Source organism: Capricornis sumatraensis, chromosome 10 (assembly GCF_032405125.1).
Source record: "Capricornis sumatraensis isolate serow.1 chromosome 10, serow.2, whole genome shotgun sequence".
Taxonomy (NCBI): domain Eukaryota; kingdom Metazoa; phylum Chordata; class Mammalia; order Artiodactyla; family Bovidae; genus Capricornis; species Capricornis sumatraensis.
Window position 1 is genome coordinate 70,379,150 of NC_091078.1, and position 19,144 is coordinate 70,398,293.

A 19,144-nucleotide genomic window follows, 5' to 3' on the forward strand; every position below is an offset into this window, starting at 1 on the left:
ACCATGGTGGAAGTTCTTTTCTAGCAGATTTCTCCTTCTGGCCTATTGGCCAGGCAATGGTCACATATGAGCATAGGCTATTGATGAAGAAGGTAAGACACATACCTGAAGCCTTCAGTGTTTAAACTGGCCCCTACCCTCAATGAACAAGATGGTATAACAGCTGTTGGAGAGGCTGCTGAAACTCCAATATAAAAAGGAGGTACTCTTGATTCATTGAATTGCAGAGGCAAAGGCATGCATAGATGGAATGAAATCATGAAGGCAGGTGGTGGTAGTGATGGAATACATAAAGATAAACATTTTGATTTGATTCGACTTGTGTGAAATTACTTAAAAAGCAGCAGAATAAGATTTTTTTCTTTCAGTTACCAGTTGCTAAATTCCTTTTATATTTATGCGGTATGTATGAACCTGCAGCTAGATCCTGGAAGACATTAAATTTGAGATAAAGGAGTTGAAATGATGGTGCCTACAAAACTGGAGTCGCTCAGTCGTGTCCGACTCTTTGCAACCCCATAGACTGTAGCCTACCAGGCTCCTCTGTCCATGGGATTTTCCAGGTACTAGTACTGGAGTGGATTGCCATTTCCCTCTCCAGGGGATCTTCCCAACCCAGGGATCGAACACAGGTCTCCTGCATTGTAGACAGACGCTTTACCATTTGAACCATCAGGGAAGTCCCTGGTGCCTACAAAAAAGCATTTCTAAAAGCATTGGGAGTCCTAAATACTGGGCCATACAATGTTAGCTGATTGGGACCAGGAGGTCTACAGCAATCATTGATAGATTCATGATGAAAGTCAAATAAAAAGGAGCAAGAAGATTAGCATATATTCACAACTACTGTTATCTCTGAGGAGTTAGACTTCCCTAAAGTTTCTCAGTGTGTTGACATATTGGACAGGACTGAGCCGTGGGGCACACGCTGTATAATTATCCTCTCCATTGCCTTCTGTTGTATTTTCCATTTATGCTGTTTCCTGGGGGACCAGCTGGCTTCTCTACATTCTGTGAGGACCAACCTGTATTTGTGGCTTCAGCCAGCCATTTTGTATATTCATGAACTTTGTCAAGGAGGACCAGCAAAAGAGATGCATTTGTACAAATCTATCCATCCTACCAGAAAATTTCAAAAAGAATCTTGACTGTATTAAGGATAGAACATAATTTCTGTGTTATGAAATCAGACACCTCATCTGTTTCATCTACTGCTATATCCCTAGAACCTAGAATGCAAATAGCACATAGTAGACAGACAGTCAGTGACAGATTTTATTTTCTTGGGTTCCAAATCACTGTGGATGGTGACTGTAGCCATGAAATTAAAAGATGCTTGCTCCTTGGAAGAAAAGCCATGACAAACCTAGGCCGCATGTTAAAAAGCAGAGACATCACCTTGCAGATAAATGTCTGTATAGTCAAAGCTATGGTTTTTCCAGTAGTCATGAATGGATATGAGACTTGGACTGTAAAGAAGTTAGAGTGGCAAAGAACTTATGCTTTTAAAGTGTGGTGTTGGAGAAGACTCTTGAGAGTCCCTTGGACTGGAAGGAGATTGAACCAGTCAATCCTAAAGGAAATCAACCCTGAATATTCATTGGAAGGACTGATGCTGAAGCTCCAATACTTTGGCCACCTGATGCAAAGAGCAGACTCATTGCAAAAGACCCTGATGCTAGGAAAGACTGGAGGCAGGAGGAGTAGAGGGTGACAGAGGATGAGATGGTTGGATGGCATCATCAACTCAACGGACATGAATTTGAGCAAACTCCAGGAAAGAGTGAAGGACAGGGTGGCCAGCCATGCTGCAGTCCACAGGGCTACAAAGTCAGACATGACTTAGCTACTAAACAAAAAAACAAACAGATGGCCAGTGAATGATAATTATTTTACTAATAGATGCATCTACTAGTTATTGACTTGCAACCCAGCTGCTTTCAAAGATAGAGAACTGCTCTGAACAATTATCTCAAAATGAAACATTCCCTGGGAATTTGGAGGTATGTGTCCCTTTCCAGTTCTAATACTGCTGCTGCTGCTGCTGCTAAGTCGCTTCAGTCGTGTCCGACCCTGTGCCTGGTGTGCTGCGATTCATGAGGTCGCAAAGAGTCGGACACAACTGAATGACTGAACTGAACTGATCTGCTTCCCAGTTTGTACAAGCCAGAAAAGCTGGCTGCTCAAAGATTCTGCAGCCACGTAATGAAACCCAAGCACCGGCGAAGGTGGATTCATGCAGAGTACACATTCTAGATTCTCAGCAAAGATGTTATAGTCATATATAATTTGAATCAACTGTCCATGTAAGCAGGAAGGACAAAGCCTTGGAAAATGGAAGAGACAATGCATGAAATGACAGCTTAGATACCACCTGTGCCTCAGGTATGGGCAGTCACCGAAGAGGCAGGTGCTGTTAAGAGCTGAGAGTGAAACACAGTAAGGTCTCCTAACCTTACCAGTTAAGATTTCCAGATAGAGGGTTTCCCTGGTAGCTTAGTGGTAGGAAATCTGCTAGCCACTGCAGTAGACACAGGTTCGATCCCTGATCTGGAAAGAACCGCCATGATGCGGGGCAACTAAACCAATGCACCACAACTACTGACTCTGTGCTCTAGAGCTTGGGAACCACAGCTACTGAGCCCACGTGCTGTAACTATTGAAGCCCACGTGCCCTAGACCCATGCACTGCTACACTAGAAGCCACCACATTGAGAAGTCCACATACCACAACTAGAGAGTAGTCCCCACTGGCCACAACTAGAGAAGAGCCCATGCAGCAACAGAGACTCAGCACAACCAAAAATAGATAAACAAATAAAATTAAGGGCTCCCCAGGTGGCATTAGTTATATATATATATATATATATATATATATATATATATATATATATATATATATATATATATATATATATATATATATAATTTTATTTAAAGTAAATGGTTGCCAGGTAGAATCTTCATGTGCCAATTGGTACCAGGTGACACTATAATGTTGTCCTAAACACTACAGAAATCTGAAATGAAAAACATCTGATGATTCAGAATTTATAACCTAAAGTTATAACAGTGTTAAGGATAGAGATTATTATACTCATTATCAAGGAAATGAGCCATGGCATTAATAATAATCCAAAATATCTGTTCATATAGATATGATACATATTTGTCTTTGGGAATGCATTAATTTATTTTTTAAAGCCGTTTTAGCCTTTTCAGTGTTAGTTCAGGTTAATACTTAAATTAGCTTGCATTTTCTAAGCACTTATCGATTGATGGAACAGAGAGTGACATCAGATGTGTGCTGGGAGGCAAAGAGAAATCAGCCTGAGATTAAACAGCTCTGAATAATTCATACATGGGTAATTGAGAGATGATTGACAACCAGCAATTGAACAACAAATAACCTTTGTAGGTATTTATAAAACTTCTCTTACTCGCATAAGACATATCTGAAATGGTAAAGTACATACTGACACTTTCCCCACGTATCACTCATTGTTTCCCCAGAGAAGCAGAACCAATAGCACAGAATAAATGGATGATTTTCTTCTGCTTTTTGTTCTATTCAAGGCTTCAACAAATTGAATAATGATCATTCACTTTGGTAAGGACAGTCTATGGAGTCCACTGGTTCATAGGATAATCTCATGTGAAAACATTTTCAAAGACACATTCAGAAATAATGTTTAATCTGGGCATCCGGTGGCCAGTCAAGTTGATATGTAAAGTCAGCAGTCACACCCGTGGTCCAGATTTTACAGCACCAATTGGAGCAGAGGACGAATAATTTTCTGTGTGCCCAGGAATCTGGGGCATTCAACAAACTTTACTCCTTATAAGACAGTTTTGTTTTGTGTAGTGAAAGCATTTCAGCAAGATTGTAAAGTCATTTAAAAGGTTGTATTAGTTTCCTTTATTACTGTTGTAATATTTTATTTTATTATGCGCTTTACTTTATTCAGTTTACTTTATTATGCACTGGGTGCATAAAGAAGAGAAATGTATCATTTTACAGTTCTGGAGGCTAGACATCCTGAGAGCAAGGTGTTGGCAGGGCTAATTCTTTCTGAGATCCATGAAGAAGACCCTGTTTTGTGATTCTCTCCTTGACACGAAGGTGGCCACCTTCTCATTGTGTCTCCTTAAACTGTCTTCTTCTATGTTATTCTCTCTGTGTTTCTAAATTCTCTTTTTTTATATATAAGGTCACCTGTCATTTTCAATTAGATCTATTGCCTGGGAAATGTCCTAGACATAGGAGGCTGGTGGGCTACAGTCCATGGGGTCACAAGAGCTGGACAGAGCTTAGCAACTAAACAGTGACCGCCACCATTCTAATGAACTCATTTTAATGTGTTGACCATTTTAAAGAATTTATCTCCAAATAAGATCACGCTCAGAAGCACTAGGGGTTAAGACCCCTACATATCTTCATTGGAGGGACACAGTAAACCTATAACAGAGGAGATGACTTGGGAATAACAAACCAAAACAAATATTAGCATGAAATATATAGGTTAATTCTCCAAAATTGTCCAAGCCAGGCTTCAGCAATACATGAACCATGAACTTCCTGATGTTCAAGCTGGTTTTAGAAAAGGCAGAGGAACCAGAGATCAAATTGCCAGCATCTGCCGGATCATGGAAAAAGCAAGAGAGTTCCAGAAAAACATCTATTTCTGCTTTATTGACTATGCCAAAGCCTTTGGCTGTGTGGATCACAATAAACTGTGAAAAATTCTGAAAGAGATGGCAATACCAGACCACCTAACCTGCCTCTTGAGAAATCTGTATGCAGGCCAGGAAGCAACTGTTAGAACTGGACATGGAACAACAGACTGTTTCCCAATAGGAAAAGGAGTATGTCAAGGCTGTATATTGTCACCCTGCTTATTTAACTTATATGCAGAGTACATCATGAGAAACGCTGGGCTGGAAGAAGCACAAGCTGGAATCAAGATTGCTGGGAGAAATATCAATCACCTCAGATATGCAGATGACACCACCCTTATGGCAGAAAGTGAAGAGGAACTAAAAAGCCTCTTGATGAAAGTGAAAGAGGAGAGTGAAAAAGTTGGCTTAAAGCTCAACATTCAGAAAACTAAGATCATGGCATCTGGTCCCATCACTTCATGGGAAATAGATGGGGAAACAGTGAAAACAGTGTCAGACTTTATTTTTTGGGGCTCCAAAATCACTTCAGATGGTGATTGCAGCCATGAAATTAAAAGATGCTTACTCCTTGGAAGAAAAGTTGTGAGCAACCTAGATAGCATATTCAAAAGCAGAGACATTACTTTGCCGACTAAGGTCTGTCTAGTCAAGGCTATGGTTTTTCCTGTGGTCATGTATGGATGTGAGAGTTGGACTGTGAAGAAGGCTGAGCACTGAAGAATTGATGCTTTTGAACTGTGGTGTTGGAGAAGACTCTTGAGAGTCCCTTGAACTGCAAGGAGAACCAACCAGTCCATTCTGAAGGAGATCAACCCTGGGATTTTTTGGAAGGAATGATGCTAAAGCTGAAACTCCAGTACTTTGGCCACCTCATGAGAAGAGCTGACTCATTGGAGAAGACTTTGATGCTGGGAGGGATTGGGGGCAAGAGGAGAAGGGGACGACAGAGGATGAGATGGCTGGATGGCATCACGGACTCGATGGACGCGAGTCTGAGTGAACTCCGGGAGTTGGTGATGGACAGGGAGGCCGGGTGTGCTGGGATTCATGGGGTCGCAAAGAGTCGGACACGACTGAGTGACTGAACTGAACTGGTAGAGGTTAATGAGAAAATACTACCAAATAGCAACTGAATGTAAGGCATGTATTCAGTGTGGGGCAGACATGGTTATTATATTTAAATGTTGCTTTTAAAGAGTTTTTATAACTGAAAAATAAAGCTATAGTAGAAATTTGTAGTTTAAGAAAAATCAAAGGAACTTTAGAAATATACCAGGGAAGTTCATGTATAATTGACAAGCTGATTAAATATGTAGTAATGACTGGCAAAGTTCAGAAAAGGAGAATGCCCCTGTAGATTGTGTGATGAGATGTTCAAACACTTTCAAGTAGGTTATAAGCTTTGAATATACATGTCTAAAACCTATGAGAAAATTATCCAGATATTCCATAATTTACATTTCTGCTATACTGACTTGCTTTAGTTTGCTAGCTAGTGTCCCACAGATGCATCCTAAGTCTTATTTTCCTGCCTTTGCCCCTATAGATTATGGTGTCCTTTCCACCTTATCTCATTTCCACTTTCTATCCTCTCTATCTTCAATTCAACCTCATTCTTTAAATTAAAAAAAAGAAGTTAAAAATGTCTGTTATGTATGAAAAGAAAGAAAAAAAGAAAGAAATCATGATTTAAAGGCAAAAAAAAAAATTAAAACCCACAAAGCCCCCACTGATTTCCGGTCACCTGTTTTATAATGTGATGCCCTACATCAGTATCACCATGTACACCTCCATGGGACTTATCAAATTCTTAGATAATATAAATACTATACTACATAATGGGCTTCCCAGGTGGCTCTAGTGGTAAAGAACCCACCTGCCAATAAGTGACATGGGTTTGATCCCTGTGTCAGGAAGAGTGGAGGAGGGCATGGCAATCCACTCCAGTATTCTTCCTTAGAGAATCCATGGACAGAGGAGCCTGGCAGGCTACATCCATAGGGTCAGAAAGAGTCAGAAATGACTGAAGCAACTTAGAAAACACATGCTAAATGATATAAATAAATAGTTATGTGTTATAGTTATATAAATATTTCTTTCCAATTTTTGTTGGAAAGAGAATTAAGGATTATATATAAGCATATATACATATATATATAGTTAAGGATTATATTTTCTTTGTATCTCCAAAGCCTAGAATCTGGAAATACAGATTCCAAAAAAATTTTAAATATTTTGCAAGATAAGCAAAAGTTCACTCAATTTAAAGAGATAAAAACTTTAGTTCTGATGTTCTGTAGTAGCAATGGAATTATTTATATATTGGTTGAAAGAATCTGAGCACTTAGCTGTTATATGTATGAAATATCTCAAATGAGCAAAACTCAAAAGTACTGGTGACTAATTTCACAGCTAGGCACATGCACAAAAATATTTTTTCTAAGTAAAATGATAATTTTTTTGTGACAATCATTGTTTTCATTTGCAAGGATTAAAAAAGGATATCCTTGAAAAATTAATATTTCCCTGTGAGAATATCACATATCTAAAATCACATACAAGATACCTAGCAATATTTTTCCTGTTTTCCAAAGCTTAGAAGAAGTTTTCAATGGAATAGAAACAACACTAAAATGCCTACAGAAATGAAATATTTTTTCAATATGCAAGTTACAGCACATTCTAACTATTTTTCAATACTAGCAACTATGGTTTGTTGGTAAAAAAAAAAATCAGTATATTATAATTCCACTGTTTATCTTCACCATGATGTTGTTTTTTAATTAAAATTACATAATGTTCTCCTCTCTACATTTAGAGTAATATGATAAAATTAATTTCTCAAAATCAGAGGTTTTATGACCAGAACAGTTTAATGGTGATAATGAAGAGAAGGGGGATATCTACAGTTTAACAGACTCCATAACATCAGCGAAGATAACCAAACAATATCATAGAAAATTATGTAATTCCATGTCTCCAAAGCAGATTTTTTAAACAAATTAACTTGACCCATGCTAAGGTATATGATGACTAACTGAGAGGCTAAATCATCAGTGATTGAATGAGCCTATAGTTATTCACCCATCATCACCATCATATTAGACCACTTAATTTGAGCAAGAAACCCTTCTCACCTTTTTTATTTTATTTGTTTATTTATTTTTGAGTATAGCTGGTTTTGCTTCCCTGATTGGCTCAGTGGTAAAGAATTTGCCTGCCAATGCAGGAGATGTGGGTTCAATACCTAGGTTGGGAAGAGCCCCTGGAGAAGGAAATGGTAACCCATTCCACTATTGTCTGGGAAATCCCATGGACAAAGAGCATGGTGGGCTATAGTCTGTAAGTTCACGAAAGAGTTAGACTCAACTTAGTGACTAAACAACAACTAGTTTCTGTATATAGCTGTGTCAGTTTCTGCTGTATAGCAAAGTAAATTCAGCCATTCATGTTCATCTGTCCCCTCTTTTTTTTTTTTTAATTTCATTCCCATTTAGGTAACCAGAGAGCACCAAGTAGAGTTTCCTGTGTACACAGTAGGTTCTCATAAGTTATCTATGTTAAACATAATAGTGTATACATGTCAATCCCAATCTCCCAATTCATTACACACATCCCTTGCCCCCTCGGTGTCCACATTTGTTCTCTACGTCTGTGTCCCTATCGCATCTCATCTTGAATTAGTTTACACAGTATAAAGCAGTCAAAGAATAAAAAATATCCGCTAAAAGTTTACTGAATTGGAAACTGTCTCCTTAGACACTAGAAAATATCAATTTTTAGACTTCTAAACATATTAATGCTATAGATGCCACAGTGTTAAGAATACATTTTTCTTGATTTCAAATTATATAGTCAGACATTCTGATTTATTATAAAATCATTCTGTAATATTCTACTCTTTCATAGAGCTAGTTTATGTATTAAGTTAAACTGAACCAAATATAATTCAATTCTTTGATAATAATACTAGGTTTAGCTTAAGCTAGAAAACCTATTGAAGCTGGGTACCAAGTAAAACAGTCATGTGAATAATTTCTCTTTCAAAATCAGTTGAATCATCACGATATTCATAAATGAATTATTTAGATGTCTTTGGAGTATGGAGGAATTATGTTTTATGAAGTCAATAGCATTTGCTGGCCACATCGTGCAAGAAAACAACAATCAAAATGGACTTAAGTTTTAAAAAAATGACTGAAAGGGCTAAAGGTAGCCCAGACAGAGCAAAAGCCAAAACTCATATGATTCCAGAGTATGCTGGCATTAGGATAAGAGTGCTGTGGTCATGCATTTATACTTGTATAAGGGTCTTCACCTCTCTCCTTTCCTCATCTGCAAAATGAGGAGGCTCAGTTGAATAAAATCAGATTATCTCACAGTTTGAGGAGATCCTTGTGGGCACTTGACCAAACTTGCAGACCCGCTGTGCTTAAGCACAATGGCTCAAGTTAGAGAGAATCTATTACTTTATGAAGCAGAATATTGAAATTTATGACACCTTCATTGAAATTATTTTTCATATTCATATAAACTGTTATAGGAAAAGGTTGCTATTTCATGCGTGATGAAATCAAGATTTAGAGATTTAGAAAGAGTAAGTGATGTGTTTAAAACCACAAACCACAAAACCATTAAGTATTATGGTAGAAGTAAATGAAGGTATTTTGGATTCCAAGTACAGTGTTCTTTCCATTACACTCCATTGCCTCTCTAGAAGCCTGCTCATATTACACTAGAAGCTACCTCTCTCCAATCCTCTTCCATTGATCCCCCATGATTATTTGAACCAATAAGCATTTGATATATTTTAATAGAGCCAATCTCTCAAACATATGCTTAACTCACTGAAAGCTCTCTTGAAGAAGCCATTTCCCAGCAATGTATAGATATTTCTTGATATGCTTATAAATATATTTGATGAACAGAGTGAGGTGGGGAAGAAATTAGAACAGAAAATGCAATTCAGACAGAGTCATTGCTAATTATAAATCAATGAGAAATTAGAAGATTTTTTTTGAATTAGATTATTTTAGAAAATACAAGGTAACAGAAGAGTAGCAGCTTCAGTTACTTTAGAAAAGCTTCATGGAATGCATGAGAAGTTAGGGGGTTTTAAATAGAGGGTATTCCAAACAGTTGTATGTCATGTGAATTTTGTAGTCTTGTTAGATTTCAGTAAGAATTTGTCAGACCAAGGAAGCAGAGCTTAAGAAGAGTCCTATGGTGTGATGAAGCAGGAAGGCAGGGGCACCATGCTTCTACCTGTTGCCATATACAGAAGAGAGAAAACTTCATGATCCTTATGGATGATCTTTCACCTCAATGATCATTTTCCTCCTAGAAAGCAGTATAAACAAATGCCAACCTCATCATTGCTGCTCTCCACAGAATAGGTAGTGGCTGGGAACTGGATGCCCAGACAGAAAGTGCATTTTCCAGTCTCTGCTGCATTTGAGGGAAGTCATAATACTATCTCTTGCCAATGGAATATAAGTGAAAGTGGCATATTTCACCTCAGTTGTTACAAGGTTAAGAAGTGTGAAAGCCTTCTTCTCCCTCATTCTTTCTTTTATTCTACCTGAGCACAATTGACCCCAGAATGCTAGACTTAAGAGAGGAAGTTCAGAGATGGAAAGATCTAAATTCCTAAATCTTCAAGTTGAGTAGAGCCACATTCTGTCTAGGAACTGCATCAGAACTGTCATCTAAGTAAGAAATTAGTTGCAATGTGTTGGTCAATACAATTGTTTATTTGTCACATTAGCTTTCATTACTCTAATTAATATTGGAAAGCACTGGTGAATAAGACAGATATAAGCTGAGCTGAAGGAAAGTTGGAAATAAGTTTTGTTGTTTATTTCTTACACAATAGTCATCCTCATTTCTCAGGATTAGTTTCTCTGTATTCCAGTCATTCCATATTATATTTTCAAATTAAAAAAAAAAAGTTCAAAATCAGAAAATATTTGAAATTTAAACTTTTTTGCAAACTTTAAAGGTGAAAATAATGAAATATTTCATTATTTTCTCTTGCTCAAGGTCTACTGAAATTTCACATGCATAAATGCACTAGAAAAGAACATGGATTCACATTTGCTTTTTCATTATTCCATTCAGAAAACATTTGTACCATGAACTGTTCCACTAACCTTGGATCCTTCCCCAGGTTTTCTCTCTTACTTATATGATATTGATTACTAGAATACTCTTCTAATATACTCATTATCAGAGAAGCGCACAAGATTCTGAAAACAACCTTTAATTGTGTGAGCATTTAAAGTTAATTTGGTCTTCATTACTTTATTTTAAATGAGGCTTCATTTTCATACTAAAATTATTCATACCTTGATTTTATAACACAACTCATTTGCCCCTTAAAAGAAAAATGTTTTTTAATTTAAATTTTTGTAAATGTATCATCTATCAATAATTCAAAAACAGTACAGTAAGTGCTATTTAACATCTTATTGGTCATCTGTCACTGTGTGAATGGTAGTCAATAATAATTTGTCAAGCAATTAACAGAGTTAATAAATAGTAACAGAATAACCTAACCTGCCCATCACCAGTAGTCACTAGTTGTGAATTAATGTACTGAAACTCTTCAACATCACACCTGATACCCAACGAGATGGAGAGCAAATATGACATACCAGATGATGATTAATGATAAGGATAACATAATTCACTAGTAATATTTGAGGTTCTAGAAATCCTTTCTCTTCCCTCTCCTTGTTAATTTTGCAAACATGTACATGTACTAAAGACTCTTTTAGGCACTGTATGCACTCTTGGCAAATTTTTCAAAAATACATATATTAATATAAAAATGAAACTGAGGTCTAAATTATCTGATTATGTAATTTCTTCACTTGAATTGTCCCATAATAGGAAAAATTATAATGTGTTATTAAAAAAATTAAAATGTTGACATTTATCCAAGTAACAAGGGACTGAATAATCATGTTTATAAAACTAAGACTGCTTATAAAATCAAATAGTCAAAGGAGTATATTCTGAGGAAAGAATAACATGAAAGAATTAGATTGGTTCTTTTACATCGTACAGTCAGAATTGAAAAAGATTTTCCACATTATCTAATCCAAATCCATCCCAATAAAATAATTTCTTTAATTGTTGTTGTTTAGTCACTCAGTCGTGTTTGACTCTTTGTAACCCCATGAACTGCAGCACACCAACCTTCCCTGTCATTTACCATCTCCTGGAGCTTGTTCAAACTCCTGTCCATTGACTTGGTGATGCCATCCAAGCATCTCATCCTCTGTTTGCCCTTATCCTGCCTTCAATCTTTCCCAGGATCAAGGTCTACTCCAAGGAGTTGGCTCTTTGTATAAGGTGGCCAAAGTATCGGAGTTTCAGCTTCAGCATCAGTCCTTCCAATGAATAGTCAGGACTGATTTCCTTTAGGATTGACTGGTTTAATTTTCTTGCAGTCCAAGGGACTCTCAAGAGTCTTCTCCAATACCACAGTTTGAAAGCATCAATTATTTGGTGCTCAGCTTTCCTTATGGTCCAACTCTCACAACCATACATGACTACTGGAAAAACCATAGCTTTGACTATACAGACCTTTGTCGGTAATGTCTGTTTTTAATATGCTATCTAGTTTTGTCATCGGAGAAGGCAATGGCAACCCACTCCAGTACTCTTGCCTGGAAAATCCCATGGACGGAGGAGCCTGGTAGGCTGTAGTCCATGGGGTCACAAAGAATTGGATACGACTGAGTGACTTCACTTTCACTTTTCACTTTCCTGCACTGGAGAAGAAAATGGCAACCCACTCCAGTGTTCTTGCCTGGAGAATCCCAGGGATGGGGAGCCTAGTGGGCTGCAGTCTATGGGGTCGCACAGAGTCAGACACGACTGAAGTGACTTAGCAGCAGCAGCAGCAGCATGTATGGATGTGAGCTGGACTATAAAGAAAGCTGAGTGCCGAAGAATTGATGCTTTTGAACTGTGGTGTTGGAGAAGACTCTTGAGAGTGAGAGAGTAACAGGCAGGAAGGCCAAGGGTCTCCAAATGGAGGAAATAGCCTGCAAGTGTCAGACATTTTTATCTTAAGCGGCAGGTGGAAACAAACTAGTGATATTTTTTTCCTTCTCTATACAAATTTAAAAGGAAGTTTCTCTTAAAATTCTGTGTTGCCATGACGCCTGGTTTCACCTGAAGTTAACCAATGCCTTTTTCTTATGTTTATCTTAAGCTATACTAATGTACTATGCATTTACCCCAAACTCTGTCTTCAAGTCGGTTCTGCCTTTTGGGCTCAGAACCTACTTGATAAACCAGTATGTTATGCTCCGATATTGTTCCTTTAATCTATGTAAACGAAACTATTTGTATGGTGCTCTGCCCTTCTTCAAGATTCAAGTTAATCCTTTTATGGCCCAAGATAAACCATTTGGAGCCAAGATTATTCCAAAATACATCTTATGGGTGAGGGGCTTGGTGCCATTCTAAATTTTGAGACATTCCTTTCTTTCATTAACAGACTGCTGGTGACTATATAACATCCAGCTAAAGACTAGCAGGGGGGTACTCTTTCTGCCCCCTTCTGATGCCTATGTCAAAAGCTTTCTCTATCTCCTTTATACTTTAATAAAACTCTGTTACACAAGAGCTCTGAGTGATCAAGCCTCGTCTCTGGCCCCAGATTGAATTCTCCTCCGGGGGCCAAAAATCCCGGCGTTGTAATTCAACAACAACCTTTCAAGAGTCCCTTGGACTGCAAGGAGAGCCAACCAGTCCATCCTAAAGGAGATCAGTCCTGGGTGTTCATTGGAAGGACTGATGTTAAAGCTGACACTCCAATACTTTGGCCACCTGATGCAAAGAGCTGACTCATTTGAAAAGACTCTGATGCTGGGGAAGATTGAAGGCAGGAGGAGAAGGGGACGACAGAGGAAGAGACGGTTGGATAGCATCACAGACTCAGTGGACATAAGTTGAGTGAACTCCAGGAGTTGATGTTGGACAGGGAGGCCTGGCGTGCTGTAGTTCATGGGGTCGCAAGAGTCAGACATGACTGAGCCACTGAACTGAACTGGTAATAGAAATAGGGGATGGGGTAGAGAATGTTAATGTGGCCAATGTATTTATCCCTTTCAACTCACATGGATTTGCACTCTTTAAAGCATCTGCATGATATAACTAGTTTTCAGGGATTCCTGATAAAGCCTTATGAAGACTATGATTAGCTAAATCAATGGAAAACATTCTTATTTCATGGACACAGATTAAGATCAGTAAGTTTAACTGAGCTTCCAAGATGGCACCAGTGATAAAGAATTAACCTCTCAATGCAGGAGATGTAGGTTTGATTCCTGGGTCAAGAAGACCCCTTGGAGTACAAAATTGCAAAGAGTCAGAGACACCTGAGCAACTGAACACACACACACACACCCCCACACACACACCCACCCACACACACACACAAGTTTACATGGTGTTTTGATCAACTTTAAGAAAACATTCATAAATATCAAGGCATAGCCAGTAGGGCATATAACCTGGTCTTCATATGTTTTATGAAAACACAGAAAGTATATGCCATAAGAGTGGTGTCATCTGCATATCTGAGGTTATTGATATTTCTCCCAACAAGCCTGAACCCAGCTTGTGCTTCATTCAGCTCAGAATTTCTCATGATGTACTCTGTATATAAGTTAAATAAGCAGGGTGTCAATATACAGCCTTGATGTACTCATTTCCCAATTTGGAGCCATTGTATCTTTGATACAATTTGTATATATGTGTGTGTGTGTGTATATATGTTTATATACATATATTCCTCAATCAGAGAATCAGAGTATGTATATATACTATACATTATATAGAGAAACAAATTTAATATGAGAAATTGGTTTGTACCAATGTCAGAGTTGGCTAAGTAAATCCAAAGCTCTTAGGGTAGGCGTTTAAGAAGCAAATATCACAAAGAGGCTGAAATCCCATGAATATGGGCTGAAGTGGCTATCTTTGGTGAAATTCTATCTCGTTCTCCCTCTCTCTCTGTCTCTGTCTCAGGTCTGCTGCTGCTGCTAAGTCGCTTCAATCGTGTCCGACTCTGTGTGACCCCATAGACGGCAGCCCACCAGGCTTCCCCGTCCCTGGGATTTTCCAGGGAAGAACACTGGAGTGGGTTGCCATTTCCTTCTCCAATGCAGGAAAGTGAAAAGTGAAAGTGAAGTCGCTCAGTTGTGCCTGACTCTTAGCGACCCCATGGACTGCAGCCTATCAGGCTCCTCTGTCATTGGGATTTTTCAGGCAAGAGTCCTGGAGTGGGGTGCCTTTGCCTTCTCCGCTCTGAGGTCTAAGTGCTCAACTAATTCTCTAAGTGCTCTTTTAAGGCCTTCCAATGAATTAGTTGAGGTCCATCCAAGATAATCTCAATAATTTAAAGTCAACTTTTTAGGATTTTAATTTTATCTTCAAAACCCCTTCATCGTAGCACCTAGGTTGTGTTTGACTCACTGGGTAAATGTTTTACTTACGGTACAAAATGGCTTGTGATTCCCTTCCTTCTTCCAACTCTCACAAAACTATCTAGTGTAGTCCACCTGTCCAGAAACTTACAAGAAAGGAATTTGGAGGTTGGGTGATTTAGCACAGTCAAATTGACACATCAAAACACACGTTCTGATTCAGAAACTCTGGGGATGGAGCACAGAAGTTTTAATAGGCCCTCTAGGTAATTCTGATAGACACTGAAATTTGAGAACAACATAAATATGTTCAATCTTTATGGTTTTTTTTTTTTTTACATCCTGTTCTTAAAACTTTTGCAAGCTAGTCAAAGAAGTATATTTTACACATATTGTTTTAAAAGCACAGCTTATCTTTTCAAATATACTATTTTTTACATATTTCTGTCTCTGATTAACTCTGATCTCCCTCCATATTACCTATAGTATTTTAAATTTGAGCAATATAAGTGTTTCTAAGAATTTATGAGAATATAACTATATTATTGTCCCATATAAATTTGAATTAATCAAATTTAATTTATTCTTCTATAATCTATGTTCCTGTAAACATGCATCACCAAATATCAGTCTCAAAAATAAACAATATATTCATTTGCACATTCAGTAAAAGTTATGTGTATTCCTATTATGTGCCAATATAAAGAGGCAGAACTATATATATTGAAAATGAGAATCATTAGCCTATTTAAAGGAAGTGTGGCTCAGATGGTAAAGAATCTGCTGGCAATGCAGGAGACCCAGATTCAATTGCTTCATCTGGAAGATCCACTAAAGAAGAGAATGGGTATCCATTCCAGTATTCTTGCCTGGTGAATTCCATGGATAGAGGGGCCTGAAGGGCTATAGTCCATGGAATTGCAAAGAGTCAGACACAACTGATCAGCTAACACACACACACACACACACACACACACACACACACACACACACAGCTGCCTATAATCTGATGGTTTATTAACAAGACTGTCCTAATTTTAAAGATAATTTCACCAGGCTGAATTAGTTTTATGCTTTTAAACATTAAATTCACATAACTGATGCACCTTGTTTTATTTCTGTATTCACCAAATACTTTTGTGGTTATAACTTGTCATACTTTACAGTGTTGCCTATGGGAAAAGTGTATTATGCCTACTGATGCAAGTATGGTCTACATGGTAGTTATATTTAAAATAAAAAATTCTCTTACAATAATATTCCAAGAGTTAGTTAAAAATCTTATAAGTGGGAAATGACCTCAAATTTGTGAAAACATTCTAAGTACATTATTTTTAATATCAATTGAAAACATTCATAAACAAATACTTGCCCCTGTGCACCAAAATGTTTGGGCATTTCAGTATTATTTCTGATGTTAAAAATGTTAACATTAATATCTATCAAGACATATATGGTCTTGGTAGAATTTAAAGCAATAACCCATACTATGCAATATCATCTTTCAGCTATAAAGAATAAAACAGTTTCACATCAGATCCCCAAGAAATTTTCTTGTATACATTTTAAGATATTTTAGAAAATAACTCATTCTGTATCCAAGATTGACAAACCATTTCTTAAAGGGCTAGAGAGCAAATATTTAAGACTTTGCAGATCATGAGACAAAAATTGAGGCTGTCATATAGGTAGCTTCTTACATAACTCTTTAAAAAAAGTAACAATTTAAAAACTGCAAAAACCAACCTTAGCTCACAAGCAGTAAACAAAAAGGAGGTCAACAAGATTTGACCACCAGGCTAAAGATTTCTGATCCCTGATGTATATAATTCCATTTCTATTCATGGATAAGATGACATAAATGCTTGTTTATAGATATCAAAAAATATCAAAACTGATAGTATGTGTATCTGAGAACAGAAATGATATTGGAATGGGGATGCGGTAGTCAAGGGATTATTGTTTTACCTATATTATTTAAAATTTTAACATATGGTTTACACACACACACACACACACACACAAGAGGGACCAACATTCACCACTCTTGGAGATGATACAAACAAAGAGAGCATTCTAAGTAGTAAGCTGCCTGGACTCCTGTACCAGTCCCAGTCCAACTTATGTAGAGTACTAAATTCAAGGTTTTAAGCTTTTCCTCATATGTGGGGCCTCCAACAGTATCAAAAAGCAGAGAAGAAACTACATGAAAGTTTAACTTCCTCCTTTATTACCTGCTCAAACTTGTCATTGTGAAAGTGGAAAGCAATAGATAAAAAAGCAACAATATCTCTCTTGAATGCATAGACATAAAATCACTCCCAAGCGTCCACCTCAAATACTTTTCTTTTGAGGTAACTTTTTTTTTTTTTTCTGTAGAGCATAAATCCCTTTCAAACTCCTTTCCAGATCTTTACCCAAAATGGAGCTAACTAGAGTATATGCAGCAGCATTTCTAGTTACTGTTTATTTCATTTCCATAACATTTTCCTTAACATATTTCCATTCTTATGAGTCTGCACAGTGTAGCCTTAATTTAGATTTAACTCTAGTTGTTAACTCTAGTTGGTCAGATTTTTACTATATTCTTGGTCTTTCTCACTTTGTGATTAAAATTATGCAAGCTATTTCAGTTTTGCTTGATTTTTTATTGTATTTATCACTTCTCCATAGTTTCTTTTGGCCTATATGTTTTCTCTGGAATTAACTGACTTAACTTCTCATTTCTGTAAGTTAGCAAAAATGTCTTTTCCTCCTCTCACACAGCAGATTTTTCATTTCTTACCTTTCTAATCAGTATCTCACATTAAACATTGCAAAGTGAAATGAGCTTATAAAATTAAGAGGTGAAATTTCTTGGTTGTTCCAAGGTGTAAACATGTACCATGTTGCAAATCCTTCTGAGCATGCTTTCAAAGACTTTATTCTTTTCTAATCTGTTTCTCTGGAATAAATTCTCAAGATATTGTGGTTAATTCCTATAATCAGGGTTTATCTTTACCTCATTCACTTTAGGCTATTCTAGTTCTTTTTCACATTTCAGCAAGATCTCATTCTTACCTCAAACTCTAAAATTTAAAAAAGAATGAGATATATCTGAAGCAAAGACTTCTTTTCTTTTTAAATTTACCAATCCCTACAATGACTTCAGAGGCACCACCACAGGCCCTGGGAACCATACAGAGTAGAGATGGAAAACCCCTAGATTATAAGTTTTGTGAGCAAACATCTACATCAATGCTTATTAAACTACTTGTGTTGAAAGAACCAGTATGTTGAGAAACAATCATCTATGAGATAATCATATGTCAGCATGTCTTAAGGGTGAAAGAGATACTCATTGCCCTTTATTCTCAACTATCTTTTCAAGAAGATTTGTATTGTGAACAACTTTGGAGGACAGAGTTTTTCTCTGAAGCAAAGAACACATTTGCTTATAACCTGAAATGCAGAGATAGCATCTGTCTTTGGAGCAAACAGCAAGTATGCTTACTGTTAAATATAAAATATTAGGCTTGTTAAACTCAGGGTCCCTTACCTATAATTCAATTCACTGCATGTGCAAGAGTAATCTGGCACTGTTTGTTCACTTTGACAATAATTGGGTTGATGAAACAATACTAGAAATGCTGGTGCTCTGGTACTTCTACTTCAAGCAATAAACTGTCCTTAGTCTACTCTCTGAGCCCAGAGTCTTTTGTCTTCATACCTGATCCATGAAATATTGGTGGGCTAACTTGTTAAATGGTACACATCAGGGAATAAAATGATAATCCTTTCACAATTTTTCATACAGTATTGGTTTCTACTTGAAATCTGGTTGAATATGACTATTTTATCACACACTGATATATATATTTTTTAAAGCCTGTGGTAAGTAGCTTCTAAGATAATTCCCAATGATACCTAACTCCTGGCTTTAATACCCTTGATATACTTCCTAAAAGGGTGAGCTAGATGCTGTGACTTTCTTCTAATGACCAGAATATGGCAAAAAGGATAGGCTGTGACTTTCA

General features: G+C 37.2%; 1 protein-coding gene across 1 annotated transcript in view; it reads left to right on the plus strand.

Moving 5' to 3' along the window:
- The window catches only part of LOC138087777 (alpha-1,6-mannosylglycoprotein 6-beta-N-acetylglucosaminyltransferase B-like), a 60,216-nt gene that overhangs the window by 39,324 nt on the left and 1,748 nt on the right, over positions 1–19,144 (plus strand). The window contains exon 2 of the mRNA XM_068983111.1: positions 13,069–13,140. Coding sequence (XP_068839212.1) covers positions 13,069–13,140 — 72 coding nt within the window. The remainder of the gene's footprint in view (positions 1–13,068; positions 13,141–19,144) is intronic.